The sequence below is a fragment of the Lissotriton helveticus genome, chromosome 2_2 (assembly GCF_964261635.1).
Source record: "Lissotriton helveticus chromosome 2_2, aLisHel1.1, whole genome shotgun sequence".
Taxonomy (NCBI): Eukaryota; Metazoa; Chordata; class Amphibia; order Caudata; family Salamandridae; genus Lissotriton; species Lissotriton helveticus.
The window spans coordinates 143,642,242-143,655,175 of NC_136060.1; the positions used below are offsets into that span (position 1 = coordinate 143,642,242).

General features: G+C 43.9%; 1 protein-coding gene across 3 annotated transcripts in view; it reads left to right on the top strand.

Annotated features, from left to right (window-relative positions):
- Positions 1-12,934, top strand: part of CORIN (corin, serine peptidase) — a 1,859,037-nt gene that overhangs the window by 1,208,467 nt on the left and 637,636 nt on the right. For all 3 annotated transcript variants that reach the window (XM_078678226.1, XM_078678228.1, XM_078678227.1), the window contains exon 7: positions 2,727-2,837. In XM_078678226.1, coding sequence (XP_078534352.1) covers positions 2,727-2,837 — 111 coding nt within the window. The remainder of the gene's footprint in view (positions 1-2,726; positions 2,838-12,934) is intronic.

Here is a 12,934-nt window from a genome sequence, read left to right on the forward strand (position 1 = left end):
ATTGCGCACGAAGGAGTAGGCAAACCACTTCTCCCCTGCCCTGCTCCGAGAGCAGAGCAACCCACTTACCCGCCCGCCCGCAAAGGAAACATAAAATGATAATAACTCAAAGTTATTATCATTTTATATTTCCTTTACTTTCCACTGCTCAGAAGTAGTGGGATGACGCTCTTCCGCCATAGCGCAGGAGCCGCCACTGCACAATGGTCTTCAAGAAAGCAGTATTTCTCCAAACTTCGATATAGCTGAAGTCCCAGCAGTGAGGTAAGAACTGGCTAAACCGACCTCCAGGATGGCTCATCTCCATATTCTCCCTTCCCCTGGCATTTGCTCATGCCATCCTTAAGCCTGCCATCTGAATGGATTCAAAGTGTCAGGTGTAAATGAAACTGGTTTCTCCTGCCTGTCTCCTCCTATTACAGATTTTTCTTAAAGACCCCTGCCCCTTGCTCTGGCATTCCTATTTAGCAGAACTCTCTCCTCCCAGAATGGCTCCTTCACCCCGTGGCTACTTATCGCCTCATCAAAGCAGCCTGTCTAATCCACTTAACTCTGACCAATCCGAACAGAGCACTGGAAGGCTGGATTTTGGCTTAAAGAAAAGAAAGTCTTATAACTGCTTGTCTGTTCATTTTAGGATAAATTAAATTCAACAATAGCATAAAGTTTCATTTATCAATACAATTCTAGTAAGTCTTTGAATGATATTTTCATGATTTGCCTGGTGGGAATTAATAGTTGATAATTTCTTGCCATGTTAACCTATGTGGCTTGGGGTCCGAAATGGGGAAAATGAACCGGGCAATTTCTCCAACACCAGGGCTTATAAAACGGGAAACATCATTTACCACGAAGCAAATAACACGCATAACGTTTACCACGCGTCACTCACCACGCAAAGGTCTTTCCCACGCGTAAACCTTCAACGACCGTCTTTACCACGCGAGTGGTATTCCTTCCTGTCGTCGTTCCGCAAGTACGATCTGCGTTGGCTTTGGGGGGCTGGGGGGAGGGGGGATTAAGGGGCTGGGGGGCTGGGGGGGGGACTGGGGGGAGGCTAGGGGGGGTTGGGGGGGTCTCCCCCCCCAAAAAAAAACCAAGCGGATATTAATAAATAATAAAGAAGAAGAAAATTTCAAAAACGTAAAAAAAAAACGCTCTACAATGCCTCAAAACGCTGAAGTAAAAGAGCACGTCATAATAGAAGTCCGTTATCAGTTTTGATAGACGTGTTTTGACGCTTGTTTCCGTGGTCGGTGGAAGAAAGGGCTGATGGTGAAAGACGTACAGGGGTAAGATATGAATCAAAACTTTGTAAATTAGGGTATTAATTAAGCGCATTATGAAAAAAATAAAAATATAATGTAAGGGAATCTGTTTATTATTGTTTAAAACATCGATCTTTTCCTTCGTACTGCATGTAGCCTATCAGTATCATTATGTAAATGGGACGTCAGATGTTTCGTAACGTTATGATTGCGGAGTAAAAACATGCGTTGTCAAATGCTGCGTGCAAAAGACACATGCGAAGTAAAATTCGCGTGGTAAAGGCATGCGTGGAACTTGAAATCGTTGAATAATCATATATTCTTATAAAACATCTTGTATAAGGACCCTTTCTCTAGCTACAGGACCCCTCACCCCTGGAACACCTAGGGGAGACTTTAGGGGTTCTGAATATGCAAAAATATTGCCGATCCTCATTTCACACTGCTCCTAGCAGAAACGTCGGTTTTGAGAAGCACTTTGCTACAACGTGGAAAGTTAAATGTGCAATTTCACTAAACCCAATGCATATAAAACCTATTTGATAAGGGTCCTCCTTATAAATACCTGACCCCCCACCACTGGCATACCTAGGAGAGACGTACCTAATATGCCCAAATATTGTAGTTTATTGATTTTTAAGTGCCCCAAACACCAAAGTCGAACTTTGGGCACTATTTACATGTTAAAAGCAGTCCTGCAACAAAGGGCTGCTTTTATACTGATCTCAGGTCTCAGCACTGCACACATGCAAGTGCAGAAAGGGCTGCTGGCCTCTAAACTGCCATGTCCTATTATACACTAGGGACTTAACAGTAGTTGTTATCCCCCTGCCCTGTTATGTACTAGGGCCTTATAGGGTAGGTCATGCCAATCATAAGGGTACCTTAACCCATAGTGTACCCTAGTGTACGTAGGTGTTTTCTCTTTATTCTAAGTGTGTTTTCAGCATAGCACTGGCCCTGGCCCTGGTTAACCAGAGCACAGTCAGAGTCAGTTACCACCAGTACCAGTCAGCAAAAAATTGGGAGTCCAGGGCACAAGGATGACTTTGCAACACATATTATAAGATCATAGCTAAAATAGTATCACAAGTATAGTGTTCTTGCTGCTGTGTGGCACAGCAAGCTGAAACAGTGAAAATGGTAGGGCTATTCGGATCATATTCACCTTGACGCATGGTGGGTGTTCTGGTGCAGTATTAGGATTCACCTCCTCCACTAAATGTTATTCTGTCTGTGAGCCAGCATTTGTTAGATTTGTTGGAATAAATGTACATCTTGCTAAGTATTTTCTGGCGTCTGTATAAATAGACGTTTTTTTTCTGGCTCTGTCTAATTTCTTCTCAAAATCATGTTTTTACAAATCTTAGGTGCACCGCCTACACTGCGGATGGTCACAATTTAAAGGGCAGAGGTTTTCTGATGTTTTCCTTCTCTGTTTGCTTGTCTGTTTTGTAGACTGCAGCCAGGACCTGTTCCGCTGTAACACTGGGAAGTGTCTGAATGTCAGCTTTGTGTGCGATGGATACGATGACTGCGGGGACCTCAGCGACGAGCCGCAACACTGTGGTAATTAGAGTGCCTTTGTTAAGTGATCTAACAGCACATTTCAAGTAGTGAGGAGATTCCTGCTGTAATTTACTGCCCAGCTACTTCCTTGGTGTATGTTCGAATAAGACCCGTGCATTGAAACGTGCATCTTTGTATACTAAACATACAAGCAGATGCGATTAATTATCTCGAATGAATTGGATTACATCCGATTTGTCTCTGGTGAAGAAAATAAATAGATAGGGTCCTTTAAACACCACCATTAAACCGCCCGTTCGTTCAAGAATGCATAACTCTTAGTTATGCAAGAGAAGGTGAATGTGGTTCTTGTACATGTCTTGGGGAGGCCATAAAATAGAGAAGTTTTTTATTGCTTGCCAGCACGTTTGGAGGAGCTGAGAAATAACAAAATGCATTAAAGTGGACTCTTAATGAGAAAGAGTTATATATAAAAAATACAATATAATTCAGCGTGTTATAGGACCCAATGTACGGATTTTCCAATTGTGGTTGCAAATTGCATACCGACGTTTTGCGAATGGAAACGAATTTTGTGAACCAGCGAATGTAGTAATAGGTTGGTTCACAAAATTCGGAATTGTAGCCAGTTGCAATTTCAGCTACTTCATTAATGCGCATGAGGCAAGTCGCAAATTACAACCCCCTACGATTGGCTATAGTTACAGGCATTGTGTCCTGCTGGGGCCCACAATGTCTGTGATTTCTTTAAAATGAAGTAAACTTTGTTTTTTTAGGGACACAGTAAACATTTTCTTTAGCAGTAAATAGTGGATCCAATGGAATGTCTCACTATCAATTTCGATTTGGGGGTAAAATATGAATGTTTTTTTTTGTGACTGGACTTTGACTGCAAAACATTAGTACATTTTTTAAGGGATAGGTATTTGGAGAGGGCTTCTTCATCAAGCCCCTTTTACATAGCTATTCCATAATGCTTACTTGACAAATGTAACGTTTTGGAAAACCTTTCCGAATCATTAATTGGGTTTAGTACATTACATGAAGGTTTTTAAAATGCATTGTACGTTAGGCCCATGGTCACTACTTCCAGATGTAAGGAATGGCACTAGAATCTTAGGGGCTGATTACGATGGCAGCGGATCGGCTCGGCGGGGGCGATCCGCCCGCCATCGTGACAGCAAAGATCCCCTGCCACATTATGATAGTTGGGGGGTCCGCAGCGGACGGAAAGACCGTCCGCTGCTTTTCCACCGGTCGCCTCGTTGAGCGGCAGAAAACGGGTTTAATATGGGGGCGGAGTCTGAAAGACACTGCCATCCATATTACGATGCAGGCTCAGCGCAGCCTTTCCATGGCTGAATTGTTGCCATGGAAAGGCTGGCAGTTCCTGCTGTTGGGGGCCCGTTGCGGGTCCCCAGGGTGTTGGGGGGTGAAGGGTGCACTGGGGGGTACCTATGGTACCCCCCTGCTTTTACATGTACAATGTGGCAGGCACCGCGCGGTGCCTGTCACGTTGTGCATGTAAAAGCACAACATGTATATTTTACATTGCGTCCACCGCAATGTAAAATATACAGGATGCGCCCGCCACATTAGCGGGCGCATCATAATTGCTATGGTAGGACCGCCGCAACTATGGCGGGCGGTCCCTTTTGTAGGTGCCGCCCGCCATTGTAATCGGCCCCAAAGTGCCTCCCTATAAAAAGAATATTACAAGGACCTTGTAACTTTATATAAAAGGCAAACATGGGGGAAATGGTAATGATTGTTTAATGGCTTTCGATGTTTAATATTTGAATATGAATAAGTTCTAATCTTGACTGTAGACCATACGCTTGGGACCAACATATTGACATTGGTGTTCTAATAGTTTAAGAATACATATAAACAAATGAGTTAAAGCAACAGAGCCTCCCTAATGGCACAGGGCACTTATCCGTTGGGGGTTAGCAGAAAGAAAGCCCGGCTACTCCGCCAACGCCCCATAGCAGGAGCCTGGGACACCATGCTAACCCACTTAAGGAGCTGACTGTAGACGGCCCCCCACCCTTTTCCCCCTAATCCACTGTGTTGTTCATAAGCCTCTGTGCCAGCTCAGGGTTGTTCTCTCTTCCCCCACTCTCTCTCCCTCCTGAAGTCAAGTATGGTGGGACTGAGTACTCCTGTGGACGTTAACTTGATCACCCACTACTTACTTTGTCCCCAGCGCACGCTCCCCTTGTTTCTCCTGGATAACCACTTTTCATTCCCGCTCGTTCCCCCTTCCCTGTGTTACCTATCCCTTTGCACATTTTTCTTCCACTTTTCTGTTCCCCCTCTTTACGATACAGGGTTCTTTTCTTTCACCCTTTTATATTGCATCCGCTCCTATGGAGTGCTCAAACTGTTTCAGTTTAGATCTTACACTTATTATCTCCATATGGATGTACGTAATTATGCTTATGACTCGATGCCAGGTGTTTCAGACTTTTTGGACCATCTTTGTGAGACACAGTATATTACTTTTCGTTTCTTTAACATCTGTATTCTACTGTCATTTATTCTTTCATTATTATGATATTGCGAATAGCTATTTGATCCTCTTTTTATATTGTAACCAGACCACTACATCAAAGAAATGAACCTCAATAGAATTTTTTTTTTTTAAATAGTTAAAGCAACAGAATTATGCCAATGATATGCATTGCACTGGGCTTGTAAATATATGTTGTTATGAATTCATCCCCTGGAGAGCTTCTCTTACAATTAGTTTTCTGAAGCCCAAGTTCTTAGGAGTTATTTGGGCAACCCCTTCCTCACTTATACATTGCATTGTAAAATGCCCTTTTCACAAGGGGATTTTTAGGGGTAAGTCAGACTTATATATTGAAAACATCCTGTTCCAGTCATCATGTACATAGCCTACCATTGTGAGTTAAAATAATGCTAAATACATGCATTAGGTATATATGTAATGAAGCTGAGACGCAATAGTGTGTATCAGTTGTGCATGGCTATACATGTTATTTGAAATCCTCTTGACAGTTTTGAAAGGCGAATGGCACTAGCCAATCATATGTGCCATTTGCTAAACTCCCTTAAAAACTGAGTGTGAGAAACCGACGAAGGCCAAACCAAAGATTCCTAAAAAGTAGTCTTGTCTCACCTCTTAGTAGTATGGGCCAATATCCTCAAGAAGTGTTGTGCACTACAAAAACTCAGCACTTAAAAGTGTAGGGCAGTAACAATTTAAGAATATCATCTAAAAATCGAGTTTACAAACAATAAAGCAAAATCTACCATCAACAAAATGATAGAATGGAAATGTTAACATAAAAGGAGAAGAAGAATGGGTTTTCTATTCTATTGAAAGTCTCTGGATACAATGCTTATTATTATTGTCTATGCGACTTAATCCAAGTCTATGGAAGAAAACAAACAGAAATGGTAAACAAATGAATTGGTGAGTCTGTGGGGCGTTTTAGTGGGATTCTGACACTCAAGAGCCCACTGCCAGATATGGGTGCTGAGTTACGACCAGTGAATCAAGTCACCCTCAACCATAGCCTGTTTTCTCTGGCAAAAGCGCCACTTGTAAGATGGACCTCAAAGAGTCTTTAAACCAGGGCTCTACGAGGTTTGATATGCTGTTTGAGTGAGAATAAAAGCAAAGATGAAAAAAAAATCCAGATTCCATCAAGTGTCCTTTGATGGCACATATTAAAGCTAGGGTTTTTTTTGTGTTGAGGGGTTTCTCTCAGTTGAGTCTCTGTGGCCTTTTAATGGAGCTTCTCTCGCTTTCTTTCCACTGGACTGAGCCAACAGATGCAGGATGAACAAAGCTCGTCAGCCTCACACAGATATGGTGAAGAAGTTTTTGACAGTTGAAATTTTCCTGGCCAGGTAATAGTTCTGAAAGAGGACCGACAGGTTGCCTCTTCCTTTATTGAGATCATCTTTTCATACCTTATTCCGATGGGAGTCAGACATTTCTTACATTTTTAAGCAGAATTAAAACCCCAGTAAACAGGCAGGAATCTCTAAACACATGTTGCTTCCATCTGCTACAGCTAGGAAGACAGACATATTCTTATATAACAGAAGTGCCCTCTACATTCTCTAGCTTCTCTTGTCGTTGTGGGTAGCATATCTACAGAGCAATCAGGGGTTTGATTCTCCTAAAGCAGTCTAATATGTTAATAGAGTAATCAGAGTACACCAATGTTCTAGGGGTAAGTTGGGAAGCTCCCTCACCCAACATGGATAGGGAGGTAAAGTCCAAATGGAAGAATTCCAAAAGGGAGCATGCAACAGGAGAACAGAGTCCTCTCTTCTCAGGGATCAGGAAATGTTTTATCGATCAATAGATTCTAGAAATGTGTCTAAGGCAACTTATACTATAACTACCCACTTTAACAACAAGGTAACCTGATCAAAAGATGTGATAGTTGCCTTTGGGCCATTAAATTCCCATCTGGTGGACAGTCTCAGTGGAAGATATTAGAGGACTTAGCTTGTGGGCAAGACCTACTTTGCGCCTCATTTATGATTTTCTTATTCTTGAAAAAATAACATGTACTGATGCAGAGGATGAGGCCGGGGCCAAATGGCATGCCTGGTGTTAAAAACTTGTACCGTTTTCTTCCTACAATCTTATGAACAGCAAATGTAGTCACTAATTTTTCTGCTTTACGATAGTAAAAGAAAGATTGGGGAATTGTAATTAATCAATCTTGTCTTTTTTTGGCTGTGTACTGGGGGAGTGAGGACTACAGAAGCTGCTCCGTTACTGAAGTGATGGAGAGGGCAGGTATACTCCACCAATTATTCCACTTACGCACACTATGTCCTGGTATGGATTAAAGCCATAGACACAATAGTTGATGACCCGGAGGATCATTATGTATTTGTGGAGGGCAAACTGGAAGGTAGCCAAATACTACTCTGCACCATATACGCCCCTGACTCTGATCCAGCTGGATTACTAGGCAATTTTTCTGGTGTGCCATCGTGCTGAAGGGTAGGGGATTTCAACAGTGTCCTGGGGGTTGAGTTAGACCGTTCATTACCCCCTTCCCAGAACGTTTGCTACCTCCAATGCATGTGCGCTGACTGACTAGCTAACTCACTGGCAATTACTAGACATATGGCGATTGTGCAATGCTCTCACAAGGGTGTACTCATTCTGCACACAACTTGCATGTTCGCAAAGACCGCCTAGTCGGCACTCTTGACATAATCCCCCACATTACCCACATTGATTATCTTGGTAGAACTCACATGGACCACAATCCCCTATATCTGCCCTTTAGCTAAGATCTGGACCCCATCCCCCCATCTGACAGATGCAGCTTGCAAAACTTGATGACCCCCCCATTTCGTACATCCCTCGGCACTGGCACACACAGAATATTTCGACAAACACACTAACATAACTGATTCCCATCTGACTGAGTGGGACGCCTTCAAGGTAGCAACCAGGGGTCACTAACTAGGCAGCACTTGGAACATGCACCACCAGCTGGATTGGGACATATCTCGGGTTAAGCTGGCCTTGCTGAGCTATGAATCGCAAGCACGATCAATTATGGAGGGCAAACACCACCTTGCACTGGCGAACCAGAATGGCTATCATCCAGCTCGCAACACTTCACTTAATCTACGCAGATTTTTCTGGGTACTGAGGTTTGCCCCATCTGTATGGCACCATGCATGCTGCCTGGTGCTGGGGCCGGAGAAAGCCTTTGAATCATTAGAATGGGCGTTTCTGTTAAAAGTGCTGCCGCTGTATTGCCTGGGGACCCTCTTCATTCAGCTGATCCGTCTTCTTTATACCCCAACCGCTGGCTGGAGTGAAAGCTGGCAACCTAATATCGGATCCCATTCTAATCCACAGGGTCACCCGACAGGAATGCCAAACATCCCCACTTCTTTTTTTCCCTCGACATGGAACCACTGGCACATGCTCTCCGCGTGCAGAGTCTAGACTGGGGAATTCCGCTAGGGGGATGGTCTGCAGGCCCTGTTTCCCTTCATGCAGATGATCTGCTACTATATCTTAGGGATATCCATGATATTCCCTCCAACATAGCGCTGACACTCAATAAATTTGCAGAGCTCCCCAACCTCACCGTTTACTGGGCCACATCCTGCCTCATCCAACTTACTGCCACAACACCTGATCCTGCACTTCGAATTAAATGTGTCCTATTGATGTGGCAGCAAGACATGTTCCGGCGCTGGGATGCTGAACTGGGCCGCTTCTGCACAGACAATGAATGGCACTCCATATTGGCATACCCTGCCCTGGTGTCCCGCAACACTCGTTTTAGGCTCATGCAATACTATATAAAACACAGGTCCTACCTCACTTCCCACAAGAGAAACCGGTATTTGCACAGAGCAGCTTGTCTCTGCTGCTACTTGCCTGAGGCCGACTTCTTGCACATGACCTGGACGTGCCCATATGTTTATCAGTACTGGCAGGGCAGCACCACTTGCTTAGTTAACTGCACAGGACGCATCTCATTGAGCTTCAATCCCCCCTGCTGGGCGATAATGACCTCATGGGGCCCCTCAACCCTACGCCTCGCCACCACCTACCCAGACGCGTACATAGGACAACACGCTGTAGATGCACCTAGTCTCACCTCCCGCCCATTAAACACAGATGGCCACCTCCACATCACATCACTGACCGACACGGAGAGCGTGCAGGCTTGTTTATTTGTTTTATGTATCTTTCTATATTTCTTTCCCCTTTCCTTGTCAAATTTTATATGACTCCTATATACTGCCATGTTGTTACAAGATTAACTGCAATTGTTTTCAAGTAACTGAATCTGCAAAAATAGCAATCTCTCATCTTGAATGATATGCAAGTTGACTAAGACAGAGTCTGTCTACCCCCCCCACCCTCCTCCACACACACACACATACACACACTGGGCCCTACCGCCCCATTGCTCTTACCTGCACGGGCTGCTGCTGATGTAATTGAGTTAATAATATTACTGTATTTCGGTTAGAAAGCCTAAAAGCACATGTACATGTTTCATACACAACATATAATACATAATCTACAATAGAGCGCAATTAAAAAATACATCAATATCGTGTCAGTAATGCCCTGGTATACATCTATTAAAAAGAAACATCTCCAGATAAAAATCGCAGACATCCTTTTGAATCACGCCTAGTCATCATCAGTGTTTTTCCTAGGACCACACTAAGGAATAAAGACCCATTTTGTAGACCCTCAGGCACTTTTCTCCAAATCAAGTAACGTTTCAATGGTTGATCATCCATACATAATTCATCACAATAAATGGCTAAATCAACTTTTTGAATAGCTGTTAATGACGAATACCAAATTGGTATTTTCTAACCTAATGTTTTTATATTTTCACATGTCACTCTCACTGAATTTCTAAATCTGAGAGTGTCTGATACACTTGTGCAATGGTGTTGTGACACGCCTGACTCCCACTGGCATGCAAAACGCACAAGTATTACGGTCACTGATGCACTTTCTGTCAACTTGTTTGTGATATGCTTTCCCTCTTCCTTTAACAGGTACTGACAATCACAACTTGAAGAAGGGTAATATAATATTGTTATCCCCTCCACCCATTAGTGTGGTAGCCATACAAGCATACACACACCACACTCTAGGGAATTAGCGTAGACAGTTGCCTGCACCATTAGATACTTGCTAGTTAGTCATCTTGGTCCTGAAGAATCGCTAGACAAATTTCACTGCAGCGAGAAACATGTTGACCGGACTACAATAATTCCTGGATAAGAGCTGGAAACATTATTTTCCATTACTCTCCTCCAGGATAATCGTTTTTAACTAAGGCAGTGGCCCTTCTGAATAAAGTTTTTCCCGGTACCACGAGCTTTATTTTAACCCACTACATCACGTCTACCTCTCAGTTCTGGCCCCACACCCGCACTTCATCCATACGGCAGTTGGAAAAAGATCTCCGCTAAAGTGCCCCTCTATGAGGTGTTGCCCGTTGGGTATTGCACCGCCGACCCAACGAGGAGCAGGCCCAAATGATGAAGCATGACACCTGAAAGGGTGTGTGAGGGCATTAAATCCAACAAAATGGATTCACAGGGTGACCTTCTGACTACCCTACCATAATTCATTTGCATCACTGACTGTATTAATTTCTTTCTTTCATTAGGAACAGCACGATAATTTTTGTATAGACGTATCATTTGGGCACGTCGTGACTGGACCTTCTGCTCTGCCTAGACAGTAATAGCCCTCCACTCCTCCTCTTTGATACTAAATCAACTACTAACATTTTTATGAAAAAAGTTTAGAAGAAGACTAAGGGATCCTCAAAGTGGGGGCTTTTTTAAAAACAAATGCAGTTCTGTGTCAATTTTGATACAGTAAAAATAGGATTGTAAAGGATTGTGACTTTGTCTACTGGTCATCAAAAAGTGCAAGGTAAATATGTGCGGGTAAGTATCAGTTTTTAGGATCCTTAATGCATCTTGATGTTTCCTAAAAACCATGTTAAAGCATATGGCGCAAATCCATTTCCTTCTGGAATTAACATAAATTGGGCAGAAAAACAAAATATGTGCCGGGTTTTCTTTGGCACGTAAAATACACACATTGCAATTAATGTCCACAGAACCATCATTATCATGTTTCCATCTCGATGTGTATGCTCATATTTGGAGGATGTCCTCTCGAAATTTCATGTAGAGCATTTGGGCTAGTTGCGGCTGTACATCATCCAACAAGCATTGGAAATGCAATAGGTCTCGGATTTATTTGAGTTTGAGCTAATGGCATTGTAAATGGCAATGTCTTTTTGCCATGTGTTATGGAGTGTACGCATGTGGAGTGGAGTGGAATTATGTGGGTTGGATTTGAATTGTAGCAATGGTGGCATGCTGCGCTTTAGATGAATATGTTTAAAAGTAAAGTGTGCCATACTGCGATTGCTACAATAGTTAATTGTGGATGCGTTATCAATTGATGTGTGTACTGATGGTTGGTGGTGTGTGTGCCTGTTGAAATTGTGCACTGACGGCTGGTGGTGTGTGTGTTCCTAGTGAAAGCGTGCAGTGATGGCTGGTGTTGTGTGTGCCTGTTGAAAGTGTGAACCGACGGCTGGTGGTCTGTGTGTGTGCCTGGTGAAAGTGTGGTGGTGAGTGTGTGGTGGTGAGTGTGTGTGTGTGTGTGGTGTTGTGTGGGTGGTGGTGTGTGTGGTGTTGTGTGGTGTTGTGTGTATGTGTGTGGTGTTGTGTGTGTGGTGTGTGTGTGGTGTTATGTGTGTGGTCTTATGTATGTAGTGTTATGTGAGTGGTGTTGTGTGTGTGGTGTTGCATGTATATGTGGTGTTGTGTGTGTGTGTGGTGTGTGTGTGTGTGTGTGTGTGGTGTGTGTGTGTGTGGTCTGTGTGTGTGGTCTTATGTATGTAGTGTTATGTGTGTGGTGCTGTGTGTGTGTGTGTGGTGTGGTGTGTGTCTGTGTGGTGTTGTGTGATCCTCTGTGAGACACCAGGGTCTGTCGTCTGGAATGGAATCTTTGGTCAGATGAAGGAGCATGGAAATGTTGCGCTCCTGTGAAAGAGCTGGCAGGTGATTGGGGTCCCCCTTAGGAGTCAAAGACTCTAAAAGCAGTGCCCCTGTGTTTAACACCACCACACCAGTGTGCCTCAAGTAACATGTGCCAGGTCTTCTAGGTGCCTAGAACAACGTCCCAGTGAAAGCACTGGACTTCACTGGCAACAAAGCATGTCATTTGTGCTCACCCTGCACACTCACACACTGCTCACCCTACACACTCACACACTGCTCACCCTACACACTCACACACTGCTGGCCCTGGACACTCACATAATGCTCACCCTGCATACTCACACACTGCTCACCCTGCACACTCACACACTGCTCACCCTACACACTCACACACTGCTCACCCTGCACACTCATACAATGTTCACCCTGCACACTCACAGACTGCTCACCCTGCACACTCACACAATGCTCACCCTACACACCCACACACTGCTCACCCTGCACACTGACACACTACTCACCCTGCACACTCACACACTGCTCACCCTGCACACACACACACTGCTCACACTGCACACTCACACACTGCTCACACTGCTCAC